At 44.6% G+C, this 26859-nt stretch overlaps 1 protein-coding gene across 5 annotated transcripts in view; it reads right to left on the bottom strand.

The window, feature by feature from the left end:
• CTPS2 (CTP synthase 2) overlaps nt 1–26859 on the bottom strand; it is a 428947-nt gene that overhangs the window by 9149 nt on the left and 392939 nt on the right. For 4 of the 5 annotated variants that reach the window (XM_029603286.1, XM_029603284.1, XM_029603287.1 and 1 more), the window contains one exon: nt 14470–14554. The exons of the other annotated variant lie outside the window; for it this stretch is intronic. In XM_029603286.1, coding sequence (XP_029459146.1) covers nt 14491–14554 — 64 coding nt within the window. In that variant the 3' untranslated portion in view covers nt 14470–14490. The remainder of the gene's footprint in view (nt 1–14469; nt 14555–26859) is intronic. 5 annotated transcript variants of the gene reach the window in all.

Genomic DNA, 26859 nt, shown 5'->3' on the forward strand with positions numbered 1-26859 from the left:
CTGTTATTGTTTTAAATATTGAGTTGTCAAGTAGTTTAATAGTTTGTGTGGGGATGCTGTCAATGGGATGATTTGCTGGACTCATTTTTTTGATTATATTCTGGATTTCCAGTGAGGAGGCAGATTCGAATTCATACCTTGTTGTTTATATTTCAAGAGAGGGTATTGGAGTTTGGGTGTATGTGATGGTGCTGTTGTTGGAGTTGTTTGTTAATTTTCTGATTTTTTCAGTGGAATATTCTGCAAAATCATTGCTTTTGTTTATGTTGGGAGGTGTTCTTGTTTCATTAAGTGATTTGATGAGGTTTTGTACAATAGTGAAAAGCATTCTGGGGTTCTGTTGGTATTTGACTATTTTGGTCGAGTAGAAGTTTTTCTTTGCATTGTGGATAAGTTTTTTGTAATTTGCTAATTGCGATCGGTATGCATTGAGAGATGGGGAGGTTTTGTTCTTGCGCCAGAATCTTTTTTCCTGAGTTCGCGTTTAGCTGAGCTTATGGTGTCGTTGTACCATTGATTGTGGTGTTTAGGATTTTTTATTGTTTTTATGATGATTGGGTTTGGTTTGTCAGCTATGGCTTTGGTAATGTTGATCCATGAGGTTGTTGCTGTTTCTGAATTTGTGAAGTCAAAATTCTTGAATTCCTCTTGGAGATTTTGTTGCAGTGTTTCGCTATCAAAGGGAGGGCGGTATGACATTTTTTTTGTTGTTGTTTTTTGTTGTGGTATGTATACCATTGTGGGTCATAGTGGCATGGATGAGGTGGTGGTTTGACCATGGGATTTTGGTGATTTTTGTTTGGCGTGAGTTCCAGATGTCCGTGTTGATGAAAATTAAGTCAAGGGTGTGTCCTGCTTTGTGTGTTGGTCCGTTGACTATTTGTTCTAGTCCCATTGTTGCAAGTTCATCTGTGATTGTTTTGCATGTGGATGATAGGGGACGTGTGTCCATGTGTAAGTAAAATCATCGAGGATAATGATTGGTTTATTGGGAGTTAGGCTGGCAATAATGAATTCTATAATTGGGGAGCAATTTCATTCTAAGTTTGTAGGAGGACAGTATATTAGACAGATTTGTAACTTTGGAGAGTCGAAGAGTGCAATTTCGAAAGGGGAGCTTATCTTAGTTGTGGTAAGTTTCATTTGCAAGCTTTTCTTTATGATTAGCATTAGAGCACCGCCTTTTTTCCTTTGTCTGGGGATTGAGAATGATTTGTATGAAAAGTCTTCTATTTGGTTGATTAAGACATTGTCAGAGACTTTTATCCAGGTTTCGGTAATTGCTATGAAATCTGGTTTGTTATCGATGAGTAAGTCTGAGAAAATAGGCATTTTTTTAAACTATGGATTGTACATTAACAAGAATGAAAGATAGAAGCATGCATTTGGAGGATGTCTTTAAATTCCTGTATGTTAAGTTTGAGGGGTTATATTCCTGTTTTTTCTTGTGTTTTCTGTTTTTTTTATTCAATGTGTTTTTTGGATGAGACTTGGTGGTTTCCATTTTGGTTTTTCAGATGGTTCAGATGGTTGGGTTTTCTAATTTGTTGAAACTAAGGTTTGCACTAAGGGGTACACAAAGGGGAATTCCCCTTTGTTGCACACTTTCGGCGCGCAATGCCTGGGTATCGCACCCTTTTTTTTTAATTTTGTGGGCACCTCGAGATGAGGTCACCGGGGGTGGGCCTTTCGGGCTTGGAGAGTCCGGTTTTCTTCAAGGGGCCCGGCGTGTGGCCGCATTACCGGCGGTGTAACTGAGGCGCAGTTTTTGCACGGGCAGGGCTATGAAGGTTGAAATGTCACCTGTGTGTTGCGTCCGTCGGTCTCAAACGGCTTTGACCTCTGTGCCTCACCTTTCTTCCTTCTCTCTCCTCAAGCCTTGGGAAGATGGCTGCTGCCGCATCTTCATGCCGCTCTCTCTGGCGTCCACGGAATGGCAATGGTGACGGTGTTCACCATGTTTTTCCTGAGGGCCTCCTAGGGTGCGCGCGCGCCTGCCACCCAAGCCTTTATCCACATCATGGCGGGAACCTCGGGGGCGTCCCCTCCGAGTGACGTCATGCTTCTGGGGATTTAGCCTGCCCTTTGTTTGCTAACACAGAGTTAGCAAGGATCGTGAATGGATTGGAATGCCTCCGGTCTAAGATGCTCTGCCGCTTCTTTGCTGCTGCTGGAAGCTCTCTCTGCCCTTCGGGGTCTTTCATCTCTAACCTGGGTACCCGCTCCTCGGGGGCCCTTATGCTTTCTTACAGGTGCCTATCTGGGATACCGGGTACTTGCTCCTCGAGGGCCTGCTCTCCCTGCCTTGGTGCCTGCAATTCAAATACTTCTGCCTGCCAGGATCTCCATCAAAACAGCTATCTATTTCAGTGAGTAATCTAACCTTGTCAGTCTGTCTCACCTACAGCTCAGCAATGGGAGTCTGCATCCGGGACTTCCTCTCCTACCTCAGCTGCCTACCATCTATTCAAGTGTGGGACTGGTCTCCTCTGCCGAGGACCCCTGCACTGTTTCTACTGGATTACCTCACTACTGCCACTCCCTGGCCAGTATCTCCAAGCTGTATAATAAATACAAATCCTCTGTGTCTGCGTATATAGAGTCTAGCCTAGTACTGCGGTTCCTCACGGGGCTCCTCCCTGTGGGAGTGGCCATCGCTGCAGTACCCAAGAATCCACTCCAACACCTCAAAACCATAACACTGTGCTTCTGAAAAGTCATGTATGTGTGCTGTTTTCCTCCCCTCCTCACGATCAAGCTGAAAGGAAACATGTTGCAGCAGCCCACATATATTTTTAGCAGCACAGAGGAGGGCAATTTTAGTTCATACATGGCTCTTCATGAAAGGAACATGATGGAGTCACTTGTATTTGGCCAAAGTGCAGTGGCGCCTGTCCTTAGGTCGCAGTCTTATTAATTTCTCTATGTGTATGTGCGGCTGATTGTTGTGCATTTGGATTTAAGAACATAAGAACTTGTCATACTAGGTCAGAGCGAGAGTCCATCAAGACCAGCATCCTATTTCCAACAGTGGCCAATCCAAGTCACAACTACCTGACAAGATCCCAAAGAGTAAACAGATTCCATGCTGCTATCGCACAGTGATAAGCAGTGGCTATTCCTTAAGTCTATTTGGTAAATATCAGTTTACTGACTTCTCCTCCAGGAACTTGTCCAAACCTTTTTTAAACCCAGTTACGCTAAATGTCTTAACCACACCCTCTGGTAATGAATTCCAGAGCTTAATTATGCGTTGAGTGAAAAATAATTTTCTCTGATTTGTTTTGAATGTGCTACTTACTAACTTCATGGAGTGCCCCCCTAGTCTTTGTATTTTTTGAAAGAGTAAATAACCGATTCAATTCCACTCATGATTTTATAGACCTCTATCATATCCCCCTCATGTTTGTATTTTTGTAAACTGCTTTTATAGTGCTTGCTAATTATGCAGCATATAAATCTATTAAATAAATAAATACATTTTCAGACAGGGCAATCTAGGAGCAGTAATCCACCTTGACATAGCTAGATTGCTTTGAAAATTGTCCTCAGTTTATGCAGTTCTGTGGCTGCTGTTCTTTATTTTCTTCAAAGATTGCAATGCAGTATAGTAATGAAACCAACATACAGTGGTAATTCCAATATGCAAAGAAAATTGCAGCCATAAATTGCATGCCAGTAATTAGAATGATGCCATATATCTCTACCTAGGAAATTAAATAGTCTGCAATCTGCAGTTGCAGATTATTACATAGTTTTTTTCTGCCAGTCTACCAAAATGAGTATTTTTTTCACATGTTGTATTTCCTGAACCTGCGAATCCTAGACAAGTAATTTTCCAATCAACTAGTGTTATGAGATGGCTCGAGGGACTTTCCCTAGGAAAGGTAATCACACACAGCAGCAACATCCTGGGTCTGAAAGAGATGTCAGAGCTATCACCCACCAAAGCAATTTCCCCAACTACCTTGGAGCAGATGTCACCACTGGAGCAGTGCCCGAGGCTCCCTTCTCCCTGCTGCTGCGAGCACTAGTGCTGCTGCGTTCTCAGCCCTGAGCAATCTGCGGGCAGGAATCCAAGTCAGGGGACAAAGCAAAGTCTCCATGCAGTAGCTTATGTCCATCATGCTGGTCCTGTTCATGTCATTATAGATTCTGACTCGGCATGAAGTATAAATGGGCAGTAATTCTAAAAGGCGTTCTCTTTAATCGTGGTAACTATGAGAAAAATGCGTCAGAGTAGAGGTGGACTGCAGTAAATCATAAAGCAAGAAATACAATGATACTGCAGAAAATGGACATACCTTTTATTTAGGATACATTATATCCCATTTCCAGGTACGTGTGACTTTCTATCAGCCTTTTCCCCTTCCCAAGCTTGTTTTTGCATTTGCCATCTTTATGACTCCAGTCCTTTCATTTCCCTGCCTGTAGTTTTTCTCACAGGGTGGAAATGCAAACCAGGAAAACGAATGACCAGGGCTCAGAGAACTATCCTTCCCACCCCCCAAAAGACTGCAAATTATAAAATTATGGGGATAGCCAGGTAGGTGGTACCTAAACTCCAGTGATCACCAGACAGCATGGTTTAATATAAGAGCAAAAACAGAGAGGCCGTGCAAAGGTCATGGTCCTGGCCTTGACAAGTAGCAGCCATGTTACAGTGGGGGAATAACTTAAGGAGGTGCTGACAGGGTGGGAAACTTTTTGTGTGTTAGAACATGGGCTAAACTATAAGCTATACCATAAGGGCTACAAATCTTTAAATTAGGAAAGCAAATAAAAGTAAGAGAAAAGGGGGACCAGTCTGGTTTTCAAAGGAGATAGCTGAAAAAGGGCAAAAAAAATTTGCATTCAAAAGATACAAGAGATCGATCTCATAAAGAACAAGAAAGAGTATCTGGAAAAGCTGAAAGAGACAAGGAAGGTAGTCAGGATGGCAAAAGTGCCAGTAAAAGAAAAAATAGCTAATGTTGTTCAGCAAGGTGGCAAAACCTTTTCAGGCATATTAATGAAAGGAGAAAGTGCAGAGGTGGGATTCTAGGACAAAGGAGAACAGGAGGAAAGAATGGAAGATGACAAGGAAAAAGCAGAAATGCTAAACACTTGTTTGCTCAAGAAAGGAATGGAAAAGGACCACAGAAGGAGTACTTGTGGTACCTAAAATCATCATGCACTGTTTTCTGAATATTGGGTTCTTAGTGCACCACTGTTTTAGCCTGCCTGCTAAAAAAAAGTTTCAAGAATTTTAGCGCATAGGCCCCCTAAGTAAAATAGAGTATATAATGCCAAATAGGGTAGCTAAGTGCCCAGTTTTGGACCAGACAGTCTGTTTTTGAAGCTAATTGTACAGTTACAGAGGCAACTGGACACTGTAATGTCCTGTCAAGGCTGCATGTGAATGAAAGAGGCAGGAGCAGCGTCGGCTGAGTCCACAGTGTATGGCTGTAGAGAAAGAGAAACAACGTTGACTGGACTACTAGACACAAGAGAAGAGAAGCAACATTGACTGGGCTATTAGACACATGAGAGGAGTAGTACTCACACAGGTCATCAATTCCTGGCCAGGGAGAGGGGAGGGGAGGGAGGTGTCTGCAGATGTGAGGGAACTGCACACAAGATGTAACTATGCATGTGCAGAGTACCCGCTCACAGCACAGAGACCGCGAATTGCTGACATCAGCATGAACAGCTCCAGCAAACTTAGCCTCTATTTCTGGTCCATACTGGCAGGAATACAGCCCTCAGGTGGGCATGGGCAGGAGAAAGGAGAGTGGGCAAATGTTTGAAGTGGTCTATAAATGGGGTAAAAGATTGCACACATACTCATGTTCACACTCTCTCTATCAGATGGCCATGGGCAGGAAGAAGGGAGAGAGGGCAAAAATGGAAAGGTGACTATGGACAGCAGGGAGGGAAAAAGCAACAGAGCGCATGAGGGGCATAAAAGCACAAACACTCATTCTTTCTCTCTCACACACACTTTCATGAGGCCATAGGCAGGAGGAAGGGACAGAGGGCAAAAGTGGAAAATGGTAATTTGGTAAACCAGGAGACCAAGGTTCAAGTCCCACTGTCGCTCCTTGTGACCTTGGGCAAGTCACTTTACCCTCCATTGCCTCAGGTACAAAAAAAACTTAGATTGTAAGCCCTCTGGGGATAGAGAAATACCTACAGTACCTGAATGTAAACCGGTGTGATATCTCGATTGAGATCGAATGTCGGTATATAAAAATAATAAATAAATAAATAAACAAACATGTGTGAGCAAGCAAATGTGTGTGCTGGAGAATGTATGCATGTGAATGGAAGTTCTATTCATCAGCTGTTTTGAAATATTTATGCGTTTTATTAATATACAATCAAGAAATATAAAACATCAATCTTAATGCTATACTATTAAGACTGATGTTTTATATTTCTTGATTATATTTTATGTTTTCTAAGGAAAGGTGATGATTCTGTTTTTCCATTGCTATACTGCATAATGAGTCCAGCTTGTTGTGGTTTCCAGTTCAGCTTTTGTCTGCATTTTTCTATTTATGATCTCTTTATTCTGGATTTGGTGAGGCTTTGTCTGTGTACTGCATGTATGACTGAGATAAGCTATTATGCTAGCATGTATTTTCTGTGTAGGGACCTATAGCAGCTTAGCTTGTTCTGATAGAAGCTTGTTTCTAATAGAAGGTGTATTGGTAGGACTTGGTATATTATTTGCAGTATTGTGTTTTCAGAGGTAGGGTTGTTACTGTTTGAGTCCTGGCAGTTAGTGCTATTTTGGTATGGGAGGTTTACTATATTCCAATATAAGGAGGAGCAATTCTCGTAACCAAGGATATAAAGCACAGAGGAGATGCATCAAGTAATGTAAAATATTCACCAAAAATACTCAAACCAGATTTTAAAGTGAACCAGTTTTATTTAAGCGTTTCAAAGTAATATTCAAAGACAGGAAATACTCTAGTGAGTCCCCTGACCTGTGTTTTGCCCTAAGGATACAATGGGAGGGACAGGGAGGGAAACCGCTCAAACTAATATAAAACTTTCAAGCAGGCTAACTGAAGATCTCTGTAAATACTGTGCCGGGCTTGTAAAATTCACTTTATGCAAGTAAATGCTACTTTAACGTGTGTATATGCTCATTTTTACATGTATAAAGTTTTGAAAATTCACCCCACAGTGTTCCACTGTTAATGAGAAAAAACTTTTTCAAATGGGGTTTTCCTCTCATCTTAGAATGAATGTGCCTCAGGCTACCAAAGCTAAATCGGTCAATTGGGATTACCAAAGCAGGCGGGGCTGAACAATGGCCTTAGCCGAATTTTGCAAGTCTAAAGTCCAACTCCTCTCCTACTGCTTGCAACCCCTAAACACTTTAACTATTTGCAAATACTTTTTTTTTTATTGCAACCCCTAAACACTTTAACTATTTGCAAATACTTTTTTTTTTAATCGCATTAAAAAGAGTAATACACTGTAAAGAAAAACCTTTGTGTTCCTTTTATTTTTTTTTTTAATACATTACCAAATGAGGTCCTCAGGTTTCTCATTAACCCCTGTTATGACAATCTTCCCACCAGCATGATCTTCATAATAAACACATCCAGCTTCTTGCAGCCACTTATGGCTCATTAGGATCTGTTTCACGGGTAGGTGTCAAAGCACTTAGTGCATACTAAACTTGCTCAATGTTGCTGTTAAAGCAGGATTAGGGTAGTGTGAGGGAAATGTATATTTTGTTTGGCAGTAGGAGGTTAGGGGGAAGGTTAGATCTTTCCCTTTTGAGGGGGGTGAGGGTAGGGAGCAGAGATAGGGAGTTGCTGGCAGTTTACTGCATTATTGTATTAGATACTGATATATTTTTGTAATTTAGTGATATTGTTGATTGAGAGATAGATGTATTCATTGTAACTATTTTTATGGCTATAAATCACTCTGAATTCTTTAGGGAGGAAAGTGGCATTACAATACGAAAGGAAATGGAAGCCCAGGTATCCATGTGTTTGTTCCACAGGAGTCTGTGTGTTTGTGCTATACTAGGGCTGGGGGTCTGTATGATTTGAGACATTTTTATATCATTGTACACTTTGGGGCCGATGCAATACAGTGTGCTCAGCTGAGCGCACTGTATAACCCGCAGTTGGACGGGGGTTGTATAGGCGCTAAATAATCCTCTTTTGCAATAATGGGATTAGTTAGCTCTACTCCTCCTCTATGGGCGGAGTGAAACTAATAGTGCTCATCACATGCAAATGCATGTGAATGAGGCTATTAGTTATTCACTCCCAATGCAAAAAAAAAATGTATGTCTAGGATGCACATTTTAGCGATCAGAAATTAACACCTGCCCGGAGCAGCGTCCATTTTCGGAACCTGACTGCCCACACTGTAAGGAGTGAATAAATCAATATTAAAGTGTCGGGCACTTAATATTAATTTATTCACTCCTTCACTTATTTCCCATTGGTCCTTTTCACTGACATATCAGTGACCAATCCCCTTTCAGGACAGCCTTCTGAATGCATGAGTGCTGGTTAGGAAAACTGCTGCTGATAAATTCAGCATCTGTTTTCTTAATTGGCAGACAGCCGCCGACAACGACCTCTCGCGGGCGCACGCTGTCAAGGAGGTGCTAGGGGCACGCAATCGCCCCTATCGCCTCGACAACGCCAGCCCTGATTTAAATATTGCATTGCGCCCCCAGAAGAGGTGCCTGGGGGCGCGTTAGGAAAGCGGACTCTGAACATTCAGTGCCCGCTTTCAGCGCAACTTTTTTGCGTTGGCCCCTTTATTACTTGTAAACCTGTTTTGCAGCTGTACACAGCTGCATTAGCAGCATATAGTAGTAGCATTGTGGAGGAGTTGCTTCTTGGTTAGAGCAGCAGGCTGAGAACCAGAGAAACCAGGGGTTCAAATCCCGCTGTTGCTCTTTGTGACCTTGGGGTCAGTCACTTTATTCTCCATTGCCTTAGGTATAAACTTAGGGCCCGATTTACTAAGCATTTTTCCCATAGACACACAATGGGGAAAAGCATTAGAAAATTAGGCCCTTAGATTGTAAGCCTTCTGGGGACAGGGAAATACCTTCTGGACCTGACTGTAACTCGCCTTGAGCTACCAACGAAAAGGTGTGATCTAAATAAATGAATGAATAGGCTTCACTCAGTTTGAGATGGTTGAGGTTTGACTTTATTCCCTGCTCTAGAGTGGACGGTGCTCTTTATCACCATGGACACGCACACAGCATCCTTTTGCTCCCCCTTCAGGTGGTGCTGTTTTTTGACAATAATTTTAACATCAAAGTTGGAGCACTTTTTCCTTTCAAAGGCTTTTTCTTCCCTCCTGTATGTCAAGAGTATAAAGGTCTACAATTACCTAGAAATATAGATATATACTGTGACATCTTCCTTTGCTGGTCCTTGGAAAGGAATGACAATCTACAAAGGATCCAGGTTTCTCCAGTATGGTTAGCTGGTGATAAATACGCACTAGCACTCTTTGCATCAGGCACGCGTAACGGGCTTGTTCATAAAAAATGAAGACTGTAGGCTTTTTTTTTGTCTAGACTGAGTTTGTTTCCGAGGATGTCCCTTTGTCTTGATCCTTCGGATTATTGCATACTGCTGTCTTTTTTGTAAAGTTTTCTCACAATTCATTCGTGAAGGGGAAAAGTTGGAGATAAAATAGGGATCTGCAGCTAGCAGAACTGGGGGTGGGGGGGAAGGACAGACTAAAAGGGTCTTGCCACCACATTCCACCTTTCTGTAAATGTTAATGATCCAGGAATCAAGGCATAGATTTGCCTGGCGGGAAGGAGAGGGTGCAGTGGAGGCCATGACAACCACACAACAGGCCTCTCCCCTTCATAAATCCGCTAGTTTCTGGCACGAGAAACAGCAGCCTAACAACTACACATGCAAAATTCAGAGACAAGTTCATGAGTCTCTCTTGTTTTAGTGGCTTCCCCTCTTTTTCCTTTATAATTGAAACGTACTTGCTTTTTTATTTTTCACTCACACTCCTCAGTTCTCCAACTGGCGACTGTGTTTACATTCTGCTAGGGGAATTGGTGCACCTTAGGTGGCATTCTGAGACGATTTTTCTGCAGGAACATCTGCAGAAAATGTGCCCCTTAACAGTACAGAGTTGGATCTTTTACAAGTGCCACTTCAGTTTGCAAAATGCAAAATCTGTCACCAGCAGAAGAGCAGGATGTGAAAATTTTAAAAATAAATGTACCCTTCTGTTTACAAATCTATATGGGGGTGCCAAATTCTGCCCTTTACTGAAAGTTTGCCCCTTTCTAATATGGCAGCAATGGTTTCCACAGGCCTGGTTGCCAGTAGTAGGTGTTAGAGGTCTCAACCAGACTGCCACCGGAGTAATGTTAGAGTAAGAAAGAAGTGTGCTATGCCCCAATCGGATGGAATTTTGAGTCTGAATGAAAGGACTGCATCCATGTGATACAGCAAGAGCTGTGAAGATGGTTCTAGGAGTTCAAGTCTTGGGGAATACCATCTCATCACCCAGTAGTGCCATTGGATTTCATCCCTCCACAGGGAAGGTTACAGAAGGAGGGGAGTGAAGCTGTTCCTGTCCAGGGAAAGTAGCTGGGTCCCAGGGATAAAATTGTGCCAGGCCCTGCTGGAAGGAAGGCTATCCTAGGAGTCCAGAAGAAGGGAAAGCCTGGGATTTCAGTGTCCAGATCAAGAGAGGTCATGGTAGGAGAGGGGAAGTAAGATACCTCGTCCCTGCCTGAGAGAGCTTTGATGAGGTGCATTTCAAGGAGGAGTGGACTTGGAAAACGAGGGTACCCTGCGTAGGAGAAGTCTGTATAGAAACGATGGCAGAAGAAGACCAAACAGCCTATCCAGTCTGCCCAGCAAGTTTTGCACTTTTTTTTTTCTCATTCTTATCCGTTACTCTTGGCTCTTAGTAACCCTTTGATTCTATTTCCCTTCCACCCCCACCATTAATGTAGAGAGCAGTGTTGGAACTGCCTCTAAGTAAAATATCTAGCTTAATTAGTTAGGGGTAGTAACTGCCGCAATAAGCAAGCTATACCCATGCTTATTTGTTTACCCAGACTAAATAATTCAGACCTGGTTGGTTGTTGTCTGTCTACAGATCTACTTTTCTTCATTCCCCCTGTCGTTGAAGCAGAGAGCTATGCTGGATATGCATTGAAAGTGAACTATGAGACTTTCTCCCCTGCCGTTGAAGCAGAGAGCTATGCTGGATATGCATTAAAAGTGAAGTACCAGGTTTATTTGGTTTGGGGTAGTAACCGCCGTAACAAGCCAGCTACTCCCCGCTTTAAAGGAGTTCAGCCAGAGGCTCATGCAAGTGACAGAAGTTGTGGAAAGGAAAGAGAATAGCCTGCCTGACTGAACAGGTATTGGGGACAGACCCAGGAGAGGAAGGGTCCCTGCCCTCAGGGAGCTGACCTGTAGGGGACGGAAGACTTTGCTGAAAGAGACTGAGTTTATATTTGTTTGTTTTGGTCTGAAATTTGGATTTGTGTTGCATTGTAGTACATTATTAATTGGTGTGCCAGAGTTTTCTGTGCTTTGTTTCACCTGCCAACAGTGCCAGTAAAACTTTTATTTTGAACAGTTTTGGAGTCAGAGTGATGAGTTTTATTAAAGTGAATGGACTGGTGTGCAGAAAAAAAACCCCTTGACGAGAGTAATCTTTTCCTGCCTGTGCAGAAACCCAGGGAGACAAAAGGTTCTTTACCCTCCCTCCCCCTTCCCCTTGCTCATTTACCTCAGTCACTCATCCTCCTCCCCCTTGGTCACTCCCCCCCCCCCTTCCCTCCCCTGTCCCCACTCCAACTCTCTCCCCTCACACTCACCTCTCCCCTCATTTTCCCTCCCCTCACTGTCACCTCCCCCGGCCTACTGCCTACCCTTCAGATCAGAAAACCTTTGTCTTTCTATTTCTGTGGGAACCCCCACCCCCAAAAAAAACAAACCCCAATCCCAACCCTTTAAATCATATAATAACCCCCCACCCTCCTGCCCCCCCCACAAGACCTGGGAAATTAAAATTGTTGGTGCTACATGTGGTCTGTCCCTGGGCGTCTGTGCGCGTTATGTAGCCAAATAGGGGAGTGACTAACCAAATTTGCACTTCCAAATTTGTTTTGTGGTCTGGGGAGGGCTATTTTGGTGCGTTCCCGAGAAAGTGCAAGTTTAGTGTATGTATTTGTGTGTGAACCTCCCCCTTCCCCCAAAAAACAACCGTATGAGAAAAGTTCTCTTAAACTAACCACTCCACACTCTCCTGCCCCCCCTTCCCCAGCCCTGTGAAAAACAGTAGCCCACCCCAGAGTTGCTGAATGAATGAAACCTGCCCCCCCTGTGACCCCTCCCCAAGATGTTCGCAATAAATTCATTACCACCCCCCACCCTCCAGACCCCCCCAAGACCTGATAAAAATGTCTGTCGGTGGAGCGGGCATTCAGGAGCGGTCCGGGAGCGATGTATTGGCGTTGGTCCGTCGGCTGCGAGCACTGAAACGGGTTCCGATAGCCCTTTGCCATTACTATGTCAGTGGGGTGGAGCAATGGCAGCGGTAGGTCCTCTGACATAGTAAGGACAAAGGTCCGTCGGCTGCCAGTCCTGAAAATGGCGCTGAGGGGCCCTCGCCCTTACTATGTCACATGGGCTACTGCCGCCATTGGTGTCCCCGAGTGGCATAGTAAGGGAAAGGGCCGTCGGCGCCATGTTGAGTGCTGGCAGCTGACGGCCGTAGTGCAGGAGATGTGTCCCGGACCGGTCTGCTGGAGCCTCCTGGACTTCTGTCAGGTTTTGTGTGTGTTGTGAGGGCCTGGGAAGTAAATAAATTTGGCATGTGTGTGGGGGGTGTGAGGAGGGTGGTTTTGTGTGTGTGTTGGGAGGCTGTGGGAAGTAAATCAATTTGGCGTGAGGAGGGTGGTGAGTGTATTTTATCTGTAAAGGAAATAGTTATCTTCCGGCGAAAAAAGTGCGCAAATGTGTTAAAATGGAAGTGAAACGTGGACCTGGACTGGCGAAATGCTTAGTGTAGCGTGTGTTAGTGTAAGGTGTAACAGATGGCGCTTACGTCCAGCAGATGTCGCTGTTTTCTCGAAAAATTTTTTAAACCTATTTTACCTGTCACAGGTGTGACATATCTGTAATGTAAGTACAGAAGAACCTTCCTGTATGCGAAATGAAGGCTGTGTCCAAATTTGAAAGCAATCGGTTCAGTGGTTTCTGAGATTAGCGATTTTGTCCAAACTATTTAACATTTTTATTTATATAAATGTGATGTATGGGGGATGGGAGTATGTGAATTTATTTATGTGATGTGTGGGGGATGGGTGTGTGAATGTGATGTGTGGGGGATGGGAGTATGTGAATTTATTTATAATGTGATGTGTGCACCATCACCAATATCAGACATAATAATCTTGGGCTGGCCCAGTGATCTAGTGGCAATATGCGGGACTCCTAGGCTCGGTTCCCAGACATGGTTTTCATTCCTCAGGTCGGCCAGGACTGGGGATGCTGCATTCACAATCCCCGGAGGTCGGAAATCTGTCTTTGCACAACTGCAGCACCTTGTGAGCAGACTCAAGGGGCGTGTGTACTGGATTCCGGAGGGTGCAGAAGTTTGTAGCCACCCTGCTAGGAGCACCCCTGCCTCCTTGTGAGCAGACTCAAGGGGCGTGTGTACTGGATTCCGGAGGGTGCAGATGTTTGTAGCCACCCTGCTAGGAGCACCCCTGCCTCTCCCCCAATAGTTGTGAATGAAGGCTCATGGGCCCCCACCACCACCAGCCCAACTGAGTTAGAAGCACACAGGAGCAGGAGGAAACCTCACCCAACCTAACAATGGCTTGGATTTTTAAACGCTTTTTGCAAAAAGGATTCCAAAGCATCTGAATGAACGCTTCATAAACATTCATGCAGCTACCCTTGGTTTCTTGAACAAGTGACAGCTCCCAAAGCAGAAGGGTGAGGAGGAACAATGAAAGGCTAGAATGATCCCCCCCCCTTCATCTCACACATCTCCCAGCTACACACACACACACACAATAATATAGTAAGGGCCCTCTAGATCTCATTTGGTATATCTGAAGAAATCTGGAGTTTGCGGTGGGTTTTAAAAAATGCACTGCAGAAGCATTCCCAGCCCAACCATCCGCAGGAGCAGCAGCCTGAATCAGGAGCTGAATTAAGTCCTTCTCCGGAGCACTAACCGGCAAGCCTGTCTACCTTCTCCATTTTTCTAAAGAGCAATGGCTGCTTAAAGGCCTTAGCGCTCGCTTTTCTCTGCCAGTTAATTTTCTTGATGCTTGTAAAGTTAAGTGGGGGTGCCCTGATCTAAAACGAGCTAGGAAACGTTCCTCACACACCCAAAGATTAAGGCTTCTGACTTACAGCAAGCTTAATGGGCCGCATAAAGCACACGGTTACCCCATTAATCACATGGAATTACCTATTCGGAAGATGAGGGGTTTCAAGTCGGCTCTGACTCGTTGGCTTCCTTTTCCGAAGAGCTGTCTTCGCTAAGATCACTGTAACTGAGGGGAAATAAAAGAAATGAAGAACAGAACATGTGAGATGAGTGTTCCTAATGAAGCAGTCCATAACGAGCCCCGAGTCAAAAGACTTTCAGAACGAGGCAGGGCAAAGTATCTCTACATGCGAGAAAGACTCTTTACATAAGAAAGCTGGCTTGCCCTACTCACATGCCGAGAGGCCAATGATTCATCGCGCTTAAATTACATTTCAGATTCTGTACTTTTAAAATCCAAAGCACAAAGAACTTATCCACGAATTCAGGTGACTTTTAATCTCCAGACTTTACTTTACATCATTGCTTATCTAATCTCAAGCAATATTTTCAGTCAAATTGGAAACCAGTATTGGGACCAATACCTGGTACATGATGTATTATTATTATTATTATTATCTAAAATATAACCCAACAATTTTGTCTCATTTGTGTGTTCCAAACCCAACATATAAGAAGAAGAAAATAATTAATTAGATGGATAATATGATTAAAAAAACAAAAAAATGTTTTTTTCACACCAGGAACATCAGATAAAACAAGATAGCATCCTCAAAGGAGAAAGGGAATTAGATTTCAGCTCCTGAAGAGGAGGAGGAATTGTTTATTCAGAGTGGTGAAATTAGAAAGTGTTTTAGCAAGAGGCAAGTTTTTGGAAGAAAAATAGATCTGGAGGATGTGGGGGAGAGGGGGGAAGGAATATGCTCATGTAGTTAGATTCTTGGGCCAAATTTGCTAATGTGAGGATTTAAGCTGATTACCATAGAGTTGTGGGTCAGGAAGGATTCTTTTACTCACTGCAGCAGAACTGGCTGAGATGTACTGTGATTTTTTTGTTTGCCTTTTGCTGGATTACTATGTACAGGCAGCTGTTAGAAAAAGGTTGAATTTGATGGAGCCCTGGTCTTTTTTTTTTCTTTTCATACTAACCAGTCAGATAACTAGGAGACCACGTAAGAGAAAGGACATTATAGTGCACTAATGTGGTAAATAACCTGCATCCCTGCTGTACTAAGAGTGAACTCAGGCAAGGGTTGTATACAGAAAGTCCAGCTTTTACCAGCAATAGTGAAGCATTGCACCTTTTCTTTTTCTTCAAATTTTGATACAGAGGATGCAAAACCCACTTTAATGCATTAAAAAAAAATACAAAACATGCCTATAATTTTGCCTTTGTTCATCCGCGACACTGACATCACAGGTGAGCAGCAGTGGCAGACAAAAGTGAAGCTAGAAGCGGTGTGGCTGCTCACTGATGAAAGAAGCAGCATCCCGGGGAGGGAGAGAGAGAGAGAGAAGAAAACTGACCAGTGGTGACTCTCTCCCCCAGGCCTTGCCAGCCCAAGACTCGGAAGAACCGTGGACGGAAACGAAAAGTACCAGTGGGGAGCCCACAACAGCCCAGGAGGAAGAACGAAAGTGCTGGGCAGGGATCCCCAAGCCCTGTCGGCTGAAGATCTGTTGAAACACAGCCTCCTGTGCTGTGCCGCTGCTGTTTGCACTAAAGCCTCTCTCCAGCTGCTCACAGCACTATCTACTGTGCGAGCAGCAACAGAGGGAGAGCATGGAAAGCAACTGTGTGTGTGGGGGGGGGGGGGCGGGAGAGGGGTGAAGAGAGCAAGGAGGATGGGGACAGCAGAGGGCATGGTGAGGAAAAGCAAGAGGGATGAGGAGAGTGACTGGGGGGGATGGAAGAGGAGTGGGGATGAAGGGAAAGAGCAAGGGGGGAAGGGGAGCAACGAGGGGGGGGGGAAATGAGTGAGGGAGTGTGGGGTGGTGGGAAGAGTGAGTGAGGGGGATAGAGAGCAAGTAGGAGAAGGGGGTAAGGAGGAGGGAGAGAGTGCGTGATTAGATGGAGTGCAGTGTTTGCAAGCAAGTGTGGGGCATCCTGTAACGCCTCCCCTCCCCTCTCTCCCCTACTCCACACCCCCAGCCCAACACAGTAACCCCCCCCCGGCAATTACTATAATACACCCCCCCACACACAAACCTCTTCCCCCTTTCTCACTCCCACCTTGCTAATTTTAACCACGTGTTCTTGAATATATATATTTCCTGCTCTCGTTTGTGTTCTTTACTAAACCGAGAGCTCTACGGAGCAGGGACTCTCTGGCAAGTGTCTATAGAGCACTGTGTATATCTAGTAGTGCCATGCAAATGGTAAGTACCAGGCGTTGGGTTAGAAGACAGACTGAAATACTGTTGAGAATACTGAAAGAAATTCTTTGGTTTTATTTGTAGTAATGAAGGCCAGCAAACACGTGGCAGGTGAGAGCGTGTGAGGGGACTAACCTCACACCTTTGCGACTAACTTTTCACGGTTAGGCTTCCCTTCATCAGGTCAATGCAAAATTAGCCTGCAGGTACCGGGAAAGCTGTGCCTGCTCTGAAAGCCATAAACAGATTTAGGGAAAGGGTTGGGGTGAAAGAAGGCTGACGTGGGCTAGACAAACCTGGGTGCTCTTCCATTCATTACATTTGTCAAAATGATTTACTTTAATGGGCGGGGAAATGTGAAAGCACTGAGAAAAGCCAGAGAAGAAAAGAAAAAAAGAGAAACAATTGAATATACAGATACAGGAAAACTCTGGTCTTGCTAAAATGAGACCAAAGTTCCCCCAATCACTCTGAAAAGTTAGCTCCCATGGCGCTGAAACCTTTGCTTTGGTGAACCTTAAATGTAGGTGCCAGAAAGTGATCCTGAGAGCAAACTCCAGCTCACAGGAAAAATCTTTGCGCTTCCTACAGCGTAGGCAGGGCAGAAATACCTAACCCGACATATCTGGCACAGGCTAACAGCAGCTAAATCCAAAATACATTGAAAGTGCTCTTTCGCTATGAACCCTATATAGGCAGGGCTTCCCAAACTGTGGGTCACAAAAACTTCAGCTGGGGCCCCACAAGTGCCTGAAAGGGCAGCGCTCTTCAAGCACCAGCAGCAGTGTAGCCCTTACGCGCGCTCCCAGGCCCTGAAGTGGCAGGGGTTTCTGTGATACCAGGAAACCTTGCACGGAGGACGGATCGGGGCTACTGCCCTGGCTCACAGGTCCGGTGCTGGCTTCCATTACCTAAGGCCGCCGCCGCCGATGCAGCCTGCAGATCACCATTGGGCTCGGAACCAACTGCGCAGGGAAGGGGAGGCTGAGCAGTGGAGGCTGCCACAGCTCCTCACCCACCACTGAACCTACCCAAAGAGACAAATGTTGTCCTTGTCATCATCCTTCCCAAAAGCTGTCTTCTACCCAGGCCCAAAGGAAAATTTTGCTGCTGATCCTGGCTGGGGGAGGGATGTTTTGAGGAAGGGCTGTTTGAAGGGAGGGATAGAGGGCTGGATAGGCTGGAGAGGGATTGGAAGGTAAGAGAAGACTGACTGGGGAATGTAACAGAGGATCTGGGGGGTGATGTGAGAGAAGGACTGAAGGGGAGGAGGTAAGGCTGGGACGGGTGAGAGAGAGAGAGAGAGAGAGAGAGAGGGGATGACAGAGGATCCACTGGGGCTCATGAAAATGGCTGGAGGCGAGAGAGGATCAGCTGAAAGGATGTGAAAAGAGCTGCAGGGGTGGCAGAGAAGGGATGGGCAAGGAAGATGAGAGATGCTGGGGATGTAAGAGGGGATCAGCTGGAGAAGTGAAGATTGACAGAGAGAGGAGGAGGTCCTCTGGAGGGATGGAGACTGAAAGTATCGACTGGAGAGGGTGGTGGTTGAGGGAGGGGGATCAGGTAAGGGTGTGTGCAGGGTGAGGGTGGCGCGATTACTGGAGAGCAGCCACACCCGCGCTAATCGTGTCGGTCGTCCTCTTGAGTTCATGTGAATTTTCAAGGGCTAAAATGAGTTCACATTGGCTAAACATTTGGGAAGCCCTGCCCTTCTGATACAACACATACACAAGAAAACATTTGACAAATATATATTAACTGGCTTATGTGCAATATGTGAATGAAAAGAACATATATAACACCTTGTAGCAAAATTCTCCCTACAGTTCACTTTTACAATAGTTGTTATGATGAGGTATTGTGTTGAATTTATAATTTTGTTCATGAGCTTGTGGAAACTGGATTGGGGGTGGGGGGGGGAGGGTGAGGAAAAGTAAACTGGAGCATGTAAATGCTAAGTGCAGTGAACAAGTGGCACACCATTGCATGTTAGCAGATGGAGCTTATTGCGGGCACAAGCTTTCCAAGAATGTACTTAATGCCTTGCTAATTCTAGGCCCTATCTAATAAGGAAACCTTGAATGTAAAGGGCGAGGCAGGGGTTCATAGTGAACTTATAATTTTTTGGCAAGTGAAAAAAATGCCATGACTCCGAATTTGGAAGCATCTTTAAACTGCTGTAAGTAAGGCTATTCCAAAGGTCCCAGTTTATAAGGGAAAAATGTTTTCAGTGATTTCTTAAAAGGAAAATGCACCTATAATGGGGCTTAACTGAAGCCTTGGCATCAGGTGGAATCCATATTGTTCTCTAGCAGCCCAATAACACACAACAATAGCAATCATCTTCATTATCACTTCAGTGCTTCCAGGCACTTCTTTTCTTCAGAATGTGAGACCAGAAAGCAATGAGATACAAAAGACAATGGAATAAAGAGAGGCATCGAGAACCTTGCTAAACAAAACCATTGCATGCAAAGAGGGTCATAGTGTTTGATTTGTTAAATTGTATTGTCAAATGTTATTGTCTAATGATTTTTATGAATGTTTTATTGTAACTGCACTGAACTTGCCAATGGAAGTTGCGGAATATTAAAAAAGAAAAAGTAAAATAAATAAATAAATATTCCAAGCACATGTTTACCTCTACCCATTTACAGCTCTAAGAACAAATCTGCATTTATTTGGATTCTACTTAATTAATGGCTACATTAATTGCCAGCAACAGCCTTCTTATTCCTGGGTAACAGTTTAGACAATCAATATTAGTAATTAGACAAATTGATCATGTAGTTACCTAATATTGGACCACAGGATTTTTGGTGTTTGTTTGCTGTTTTGTTTTTATGTGTTGCATTTTATTTTATGAATACTGTGTATGTGACTTTGTTAATTGCCTTGACCTTTGGATTGTGTGATCAAAAAATAATTGTAAATAAATCAATAAAATAATCAGAAGGAGACTGTTCCTTCTTTTCTGTGACAAACACCAAGTTTGTACATTCATGTTAAAATGTTGGAGGTCCATATTCAGAAGCATTTAGCCAGATAATTCAGAAGTTAGGCAGCAAAATGAATATTTATGCACTTATCCAGCTAGATTCTAGCCAAATAACTTATTACCCAGCTAAAGTTTGGCCAGATTAAATTAGGATCATTCTAGGCCATAACTGAGAGGTGCTGAGTTAGCCAGAAAAAGAATCTCGCTAACTCCGATATTCAGAGTTAGCTGGACAACTTATCTGGATATGCCTGGTCATTCCATAGACCTGCCCAAAAATAGCCAAATAGACTTAACTGGCTACCTTTAGGACAGCCGTGTATATTCAGTGACGTGCCCTTCTGGATAGTTTTAACCAGATAATTAGCTGAGCCATACAGTGGCTGAATATGAACCCCTTAATGTCTAGATAATCACATTTAGCAGTCCCCTGAAAACCTTTCAGTACAGTGGCACCACAGGTAATGAGATAGCCAGGGAGTAACCTGCATGAAGTGGCAGTTATGACCCTAATGGCAGCAGCAAGACTGCATCAGGGTAACTTGCATGGAATCACCATAGTTGAAATCCAAACTTCAATGAACAAGGGGAAGATGGATGTTTTGGATAATGGCTTTGCTAGTTTCAGTAGCTGCAAGGATTATCAGAAACCTTGATAATTTATTTAGCCATTTTATATACCGTTGTTCCAAATAAAGATCACAACGGTTTACAACATGACGTACATAATATACATTGACCATTGCATTGACTTAATAAGGTCAAACAACATACACATTAAAGATTGACATGTACTTGGGATAAGGTATTTAGATGAGAGGATAGGTTCTTAATGACATTGTCCTTGAGGGTGCATGCTCTGTGTTCAGGTGATTTTAACTTAGGTTATAGGCATTTTGAAATAACCATGTGTTTAGGTCACATCTGAATTACTTTGTTTCTGGGGTCAGTCTACTCGGGTAGTGTTCCACAGATGTTGCACTCACCGGCCGCAGAGCTCCGCGGCTGGCCTCACCTACCCTCCAACGCCTCCCTGACTTGGAGTCGGGTCCCGGGTCCCTGGGTGAGGTGGATCGGCCTCCCTCCCTGGTACCGTCCGCTCTCCTTTCTGCCAGGGCCTCCTCTGCCTCGCCGGCGCACGGAATGCAGCTGTCTTCCTGCTCTGCCCGGGATTCCCCTATGCGTGTGGCTCCTGCCGTGATTTAATGGGCCAACGGAGGGAAATCAACGCCGGCTCCGAGAGATGACGTCTTTGGTCCTGGCCTATTTAAGGCCCTCCTGGGCTCCCTACTGACAACTTGGCAATGAGCCTCCTCGTGCTGTATTCCTTGTGGGATCCTGCACTTCACTGCTGAAGAACCTGCTTCTGAGGCTTAATTCCTGACTTCCTGCTCCAGCCTTCCAATTCCTGCTCCAGCCTTCCAGCCCCTGTTCCAGCTCTCAGTGCCTTCTCCCTTTAGATGAATCTCCCTGGCTTCTGACCCTTTTGGACTGGACCTCACTTTGCTTGTCTTCCGGCTGCCTCTGACCCTCGGACCAGACTCCACCTTGCCTGCTTGCCGCCTGCCTCTGACCAGACTCCACCTTGCCTGCTTGCCGCCTGCCTCTGACCCTCGGACTGGATTCCACCTTGTCTGTCCACCACTTGCCTTCTGACCCTCGGCTTCGCCTGGCCATACTACAGACCTTCCCTGCAGGGGCCCATCTAAGACAAGCTGGCCCCAGTACCCAAGGGCTCAACCTGTGGGGAATGAGGGCTGGTAGAGGCGAAGCTCCAGCTGGCCCCTGCTCTCACTCGGCCTTGCCTCCTGACATTGGTGACCTATGGGGGGCTACCCTCCCTCGGGTAGTGACAACACCAGCTCAGGCCAAGGGTCCACAGTTTACATCAGAGTTGATAAAAATAGCATTGGGCCAACTATTGAGAACTTGCAGTCTCTTGTTTTTGTTAAGTGAGTATTCTGTAATGATGGCACTGCTAGTGGAGCCGGGTGTTGGAATCAGTACTGGTCTTGTAAGAATCACAAAGGAAGATGACAAGGCCTGAAGTGGCCTTCCTGTGGAGGTGAGTGAGAGCAATGCTTTAACACATCCTGGACATGCTTGGGACTGAGATGGAGGTGGTGACTGGAAAGGGACTGAAAGTGCAGGTAAAAGACATGAGGAGTGAAGAGCTGGTGTTGGGTTGTGTATGGGAATTTATAGGCTGATCTTTCTATCCTGTTTGCAACTGGGCAGACTGGACAGGTCGAATTGGTCTTTTTCTGCTACCATTCACTATGAGGTCCATACTGAGTAAGCCAGCGAGTTGGAAGGTTGCCTGGATAACGTCAACTGGATATTCATCAGAACACCACCCAGAGAGGTGCTCCTCTGAACATACCCAGATAAAGTTATCTGGGTAATTCTAGGATAGGTATATGTCTGACCAGACGTACCCAGATGTGTCCGGGTAGCACTGAATATCAGTGCTGACTGTATAAAGTGACACCATGCTTCAGGAATGCCTCCAGAGCTGCTACTTTGCAGCTGGCGAGTAGGGAGAGAAATCTTCCTATCTCAGGTTGTGCCAGATGACTCCAAACGTTAGCAGAACAAACTCTTTAACTATTATTAACCTCTCTGTTACTATGAAGCCAATATTCAAAAAAAGCAGAATTCTGAAGCCAATATTCAAAGAAGCAGAATTCTGACATTTAGGCATGTAAGTTAGGCACCTATTTTCAGCTGAACTTAGCTGAAATTTCACCTAAATGTATGCACCTAAAAATCAGGGCCCTGATTTAGGACTGCTCTTCATATGCCTAGATTTAGGATCCTAAGGTAGGAGACTGGTAGAAAGACCAGCCCCACAGCAGCAGTCATGTGAATGTGTATGAGAGAAAGGGCCTGTGTGAGAGTATGCTTGTGAGTGTGTGTGTGAGAGAGAGAGAGAAAGAAAGAGAGAGAGTGAGCCTAGGTGAATGTGTGTGTATGTGTGAGAAAGAGGGCCTGTGTGAGCATATGTGTATGTGTGTGTGTGTGTGAGTGTGTGTGAGAGAGAGAGAGAGAGAGAGAGGGCCTATGTGTGTGTGTGTATGAGAGAGAGCCTAGAGTGTGTGTGTATATATGAGAGAGAGGACCTGTGTGAGAGTGCGTGTGTGTGTGTGAGAGAGAGAGAAAGGGGGAACTATGTGAGAATGTGTGTGTGAGAGAGAGCCTGTGTAAGAGTATGTGTGTGAGTGCATGAGAGGACCTGTGTGAGAGCAGGTGAGACCGCACCTTGAATACTGTGTACAATTCTGGTCGCCGCATCTCAAAAAAGATATAATTGCGATGGAGAAGGTACAGAGAAGGGCTACCAAAATGATAAGGGGAATGGAACAGCTCCCCTATGAGGAAAGACTAAAGAGGTTAGGACTTTTCAGCTTGGAGAAGAGACGACTGAGGGGGGATATGATAGAGGTGTTTAAAATCATGAGAGGTCTAGAACGGGTAGATGTGAATCGGTTATTTACTCTTTCAGATAAAAATAACACTTGTTAACTCCCAGGCCTTGGTCCCAACCTGCACTGCCCTAGCTTGGCCTAAGCCCAGCTTAGAAGGAGTGGGTGGTAAAGTCAGCCCAGCTCCAAAATAGCACAAAAACACATTTTTTTTTTACAAAATAGTCTGTAATGTCATTCAAAAGTTCTGCCTCCTTTCTTCTTTGCATGAACACCCACCAGTTCTCAGAAACACAGCAACAATCACTTGGCTCTCAAGCCAGCCACTACCGCTCCCTTTGGGGAAATGTACAACTCTCCCCAACTCCCCTCCATTGTGCTGCGGTTAGTGGCCTTCCCAAACCAAAACAGCTTATGCACAGTAGGTTTTCCCCACTTGAGGTAAAAAACATTCCTTCACTCCACAGGTAATATCCCATCCCCCATGCCAAGTCACTTACTCAGTCTCCATGGCAGAACCTGAGGATTCCTCCATCCGGGAGTTTACCTCCATGTCCTTCTCCTCTTCCTCTGAGGAGCTGGGCTTTTCTGCCCACCTCCACCATTCCGGCACGTCTTCCTCCTCTACTGCCATCGATTCAGCTGTGTCTGAATCACTGCTGTTTAATTCAGGCACCTGTTCCAGCTCTCCCTCGGCCTACGGGTCAGGTAGTAACTCTAAAAACCTGGGAGTTGTAGTCCTCCTTAGCCCCTTTAGTGCCCTCTGCTGCTTACAAAGGGTTAGGTTTGTCTTTTTCTTATTGTACCTCCCCTTTTCCTGGCACTGGCTGGGTTGTACTGCATTACAATATGCACATACACACTGTCTCTTACATACATAAGAACATGCCATACTGAGTCAGACCAAGGGTCCATCAAGCCCAGCATCCTGTTTCCAATAGTGGCCAATCCAGTCCATAAGAACCTGGCAAGTATCCAAAAACTAAGTCTATTCCATGTTACTGTTGCTAGTAATAACAGTGGCTACTTTCTAAGTCAACTTAATTAATAGCAGGTAATGGACTTCTCCTCCAAGAACTTATCCAATCTTTTTTTAAACCCAGCTACACTAACTACACTAACCACATCCTCTGGCAACAAATTCCAGAGTTTAATTGTGCGTTGAGTAAAAAAGAACTTTCTCTGATTAGTTTTAAATGTGCCACATGCTAACTTCATGGAGTGCCCACTAGTCTTTCTATTATCCGAAAGAGTAAATAACCGATTCACATTTACCCGTTCTTGACCTCTCATGATTTTAAACACCTCTATCATATCCCCCCTCAGCCGAATCTTCTCCAAGCTGAAAAGTCCTAACCTCTTTAGTCTTTCCTCATAGGGGAGCTGTTCCATTCCCTTTATCATTTTGGTCACCCTTCTCTATACCTTCCTCCATCGCAACTATATGTTTTTTGAGATGCGGCGACCAGAATTGTACATAGTATTCAAGGTGCGGTCTCACCATGGAGTGATACAGAGGCATTATGACATTTTCTGTTTTATTCACCATTCCCTTTCTAATTCCCAACATTCTGTTTGCTTTTCTGACTGCCGCAGCACACTGAACCGATGATTTCAATGTGTTATCCACTATGACGCCTAGATCTCTTTCTTGGGTGGTAGCTCCTAATATGGAACCTAACATTGTGTAACTATAGCATGGGTTATTTTTCCCTATATGCATCACCTTGCACTTGTCCACATTAAATTTCATCTGCCATTTGGATGCCCAATTTTCCAGTCTCACAAGTTTTTCCTGCAATTTATTGCAATCTGCTTGTGATTTAACTACTCTGAACAATTTTGTATCATCTGCAAATTTGATTACTTCACTTGTCATATTTCTTTCCAGATACTGTTCTCTGAGGTCTGGGTGGGCAGCATTCACACCAAATCAGTATCCATGCAGGAGGTCAGGGCAGGCAGCAAATAGACGAAGTCAAAGTCAGGGACAGTACAAGTCAGCAACAAGATCAGTCCAAGGGATGTTGACAGGGAAGGGAAGGCAAGGCAGCATAGGGGAACTGGGTGGGAGCAGGGGACTGGCACAGGAGACAAGGCCTGGGACTCAAAACAGGGACTGGAAGAGGAGACAAGGCAGACATGGGAGACCATGGCTGGAACCGAAGGCCCACAGGGAGAAGGGCCAACAGGCAGGAAGAGATGAGACAAAGTCAGACAGGGCAGGACAAAACTAGAACTGGCAGGGCCACAAGAACAAGACAAAGAATATACAAATACAGACTAATATGAAAGTAATGTAAAGCAAGGTACATATAAAACAAGACAAGGGAAAAACAGACAAGAAGGCCTAAGCAGGCCACAAGACAAGGTAGAGTGAGACTAGTAGGCCTGAAGGCCACAAGGCAGGGCAAGAAGGCCAAGGAAGCCACAGGACAAGGCAAGAAAGCCGAGGAGGCCACAGACAAGGCGAAACAAGAAAGCCACAGGGGCCATGTAGATGTGAAGCAAGGCAAAATAGGGCCAATGCAAAAAGCAAAGTGACTGGATGAAGAAACACAGAGTTTTGGGAAAGGTAAGGATAAACAGGGCTAACCTAGTTGAGTTATGGAATCATCAAGGAGATGGCTAGAGTGGGAGAGAGAGTAGCTCCATGAGGACCTCTGCTGATGGTGAGGCTGCCTAACAGCAAGGATATTACAAGTTAGTAATAAGTTTTGCTTTGCATCAGCTGGAGCTGTTTAGGATTGGCTCTTGAATGCATATTATGATCAGGTCCAAGTCCCTCATTACACATGCAACTATAAAATGGAACATCGTAGAACAACCCAATAAAACCCTTAGGAACAGCAATTTCTATTACTCAACAGCAGAGAATTTTCCTGGAGAAAATGAGTGAAAAAGACAGGGGCTATTAAATGCATGTCCCATAAGAGATGGCTCCTCCTCTTGGCAGCGTCTGCTAAGGCCATTACTGAAAAAGGATCTTACCAGGGAAAATTAAAGAGAATAGCATGGCTAATGTAAGAAAACATGAACATCTATGATACTGCACGTCTGGGACTATTGCAAATCCCTTCCACAACAGAGCAATGTCTTATACTCCAAGCAGTCTGAGAAACCTCTGCAGTACATCTGCAAATACTGTCACATACTTTGGCACAAATAAGCACATAAAAAGGGAGAAAGCCTTTTGAAATTTAGGCCCTAAGGACCAGATGAGCTACAGGAGTTTTCCCTGTTTAATTGTCCATGTGGGAAATGCTCAGGATACCTAACCCTTAGAGTCTTACTTGACAAATGTTAAAGATGGAATAGGTGGTGTAGACAAGCAGTTTAGTTCTGTTTTCCATTAGAAACCAGTGCACCTAATATCTTAAATAATGCACATTGAAACACAAACTATTTAAATAGTATTTTAAATGCCTTAGAAATTCCACCCTGACTACAGGTTTTCTAGGAAATCCGTCAAGGTGATTCATGATGTGTGAGTTACACAGATGCTAAAACCGATAAATAACAGAGAGTCACACATCAAAAAATCTATAAACCAGACGCAATGGAATTCATCAAAGCTGCACCGATAGCTAACGGGACGTTTCAGAATTCCATGGGGCCCGGTAAAAGACCTTCTACAATACCAAGTACCTCTAATAGATAAATTGCTGGTGGAGTGGGGGGGGGGGGGGGGGGGGGAGGAGGAGGTGGAGAGAAAGCATTGCTAAGGTGCTC

Source organism: Rhinatrema bivittatum, chromosome 5 (assembly GCF_901001135.1).
Source record: "Rhinatrema bivittatum chromosome 5, aRhiBiv1.1, whole genome shotgun sequence".
In the NCBI taxonomy this organism is placed as follows: Eukaryota; Metazoa; Chordata; class Amphibia; order Gymnophiona; family Rhinatrematidae; genus Rhinatrema; species Rhinatrema bivittatum.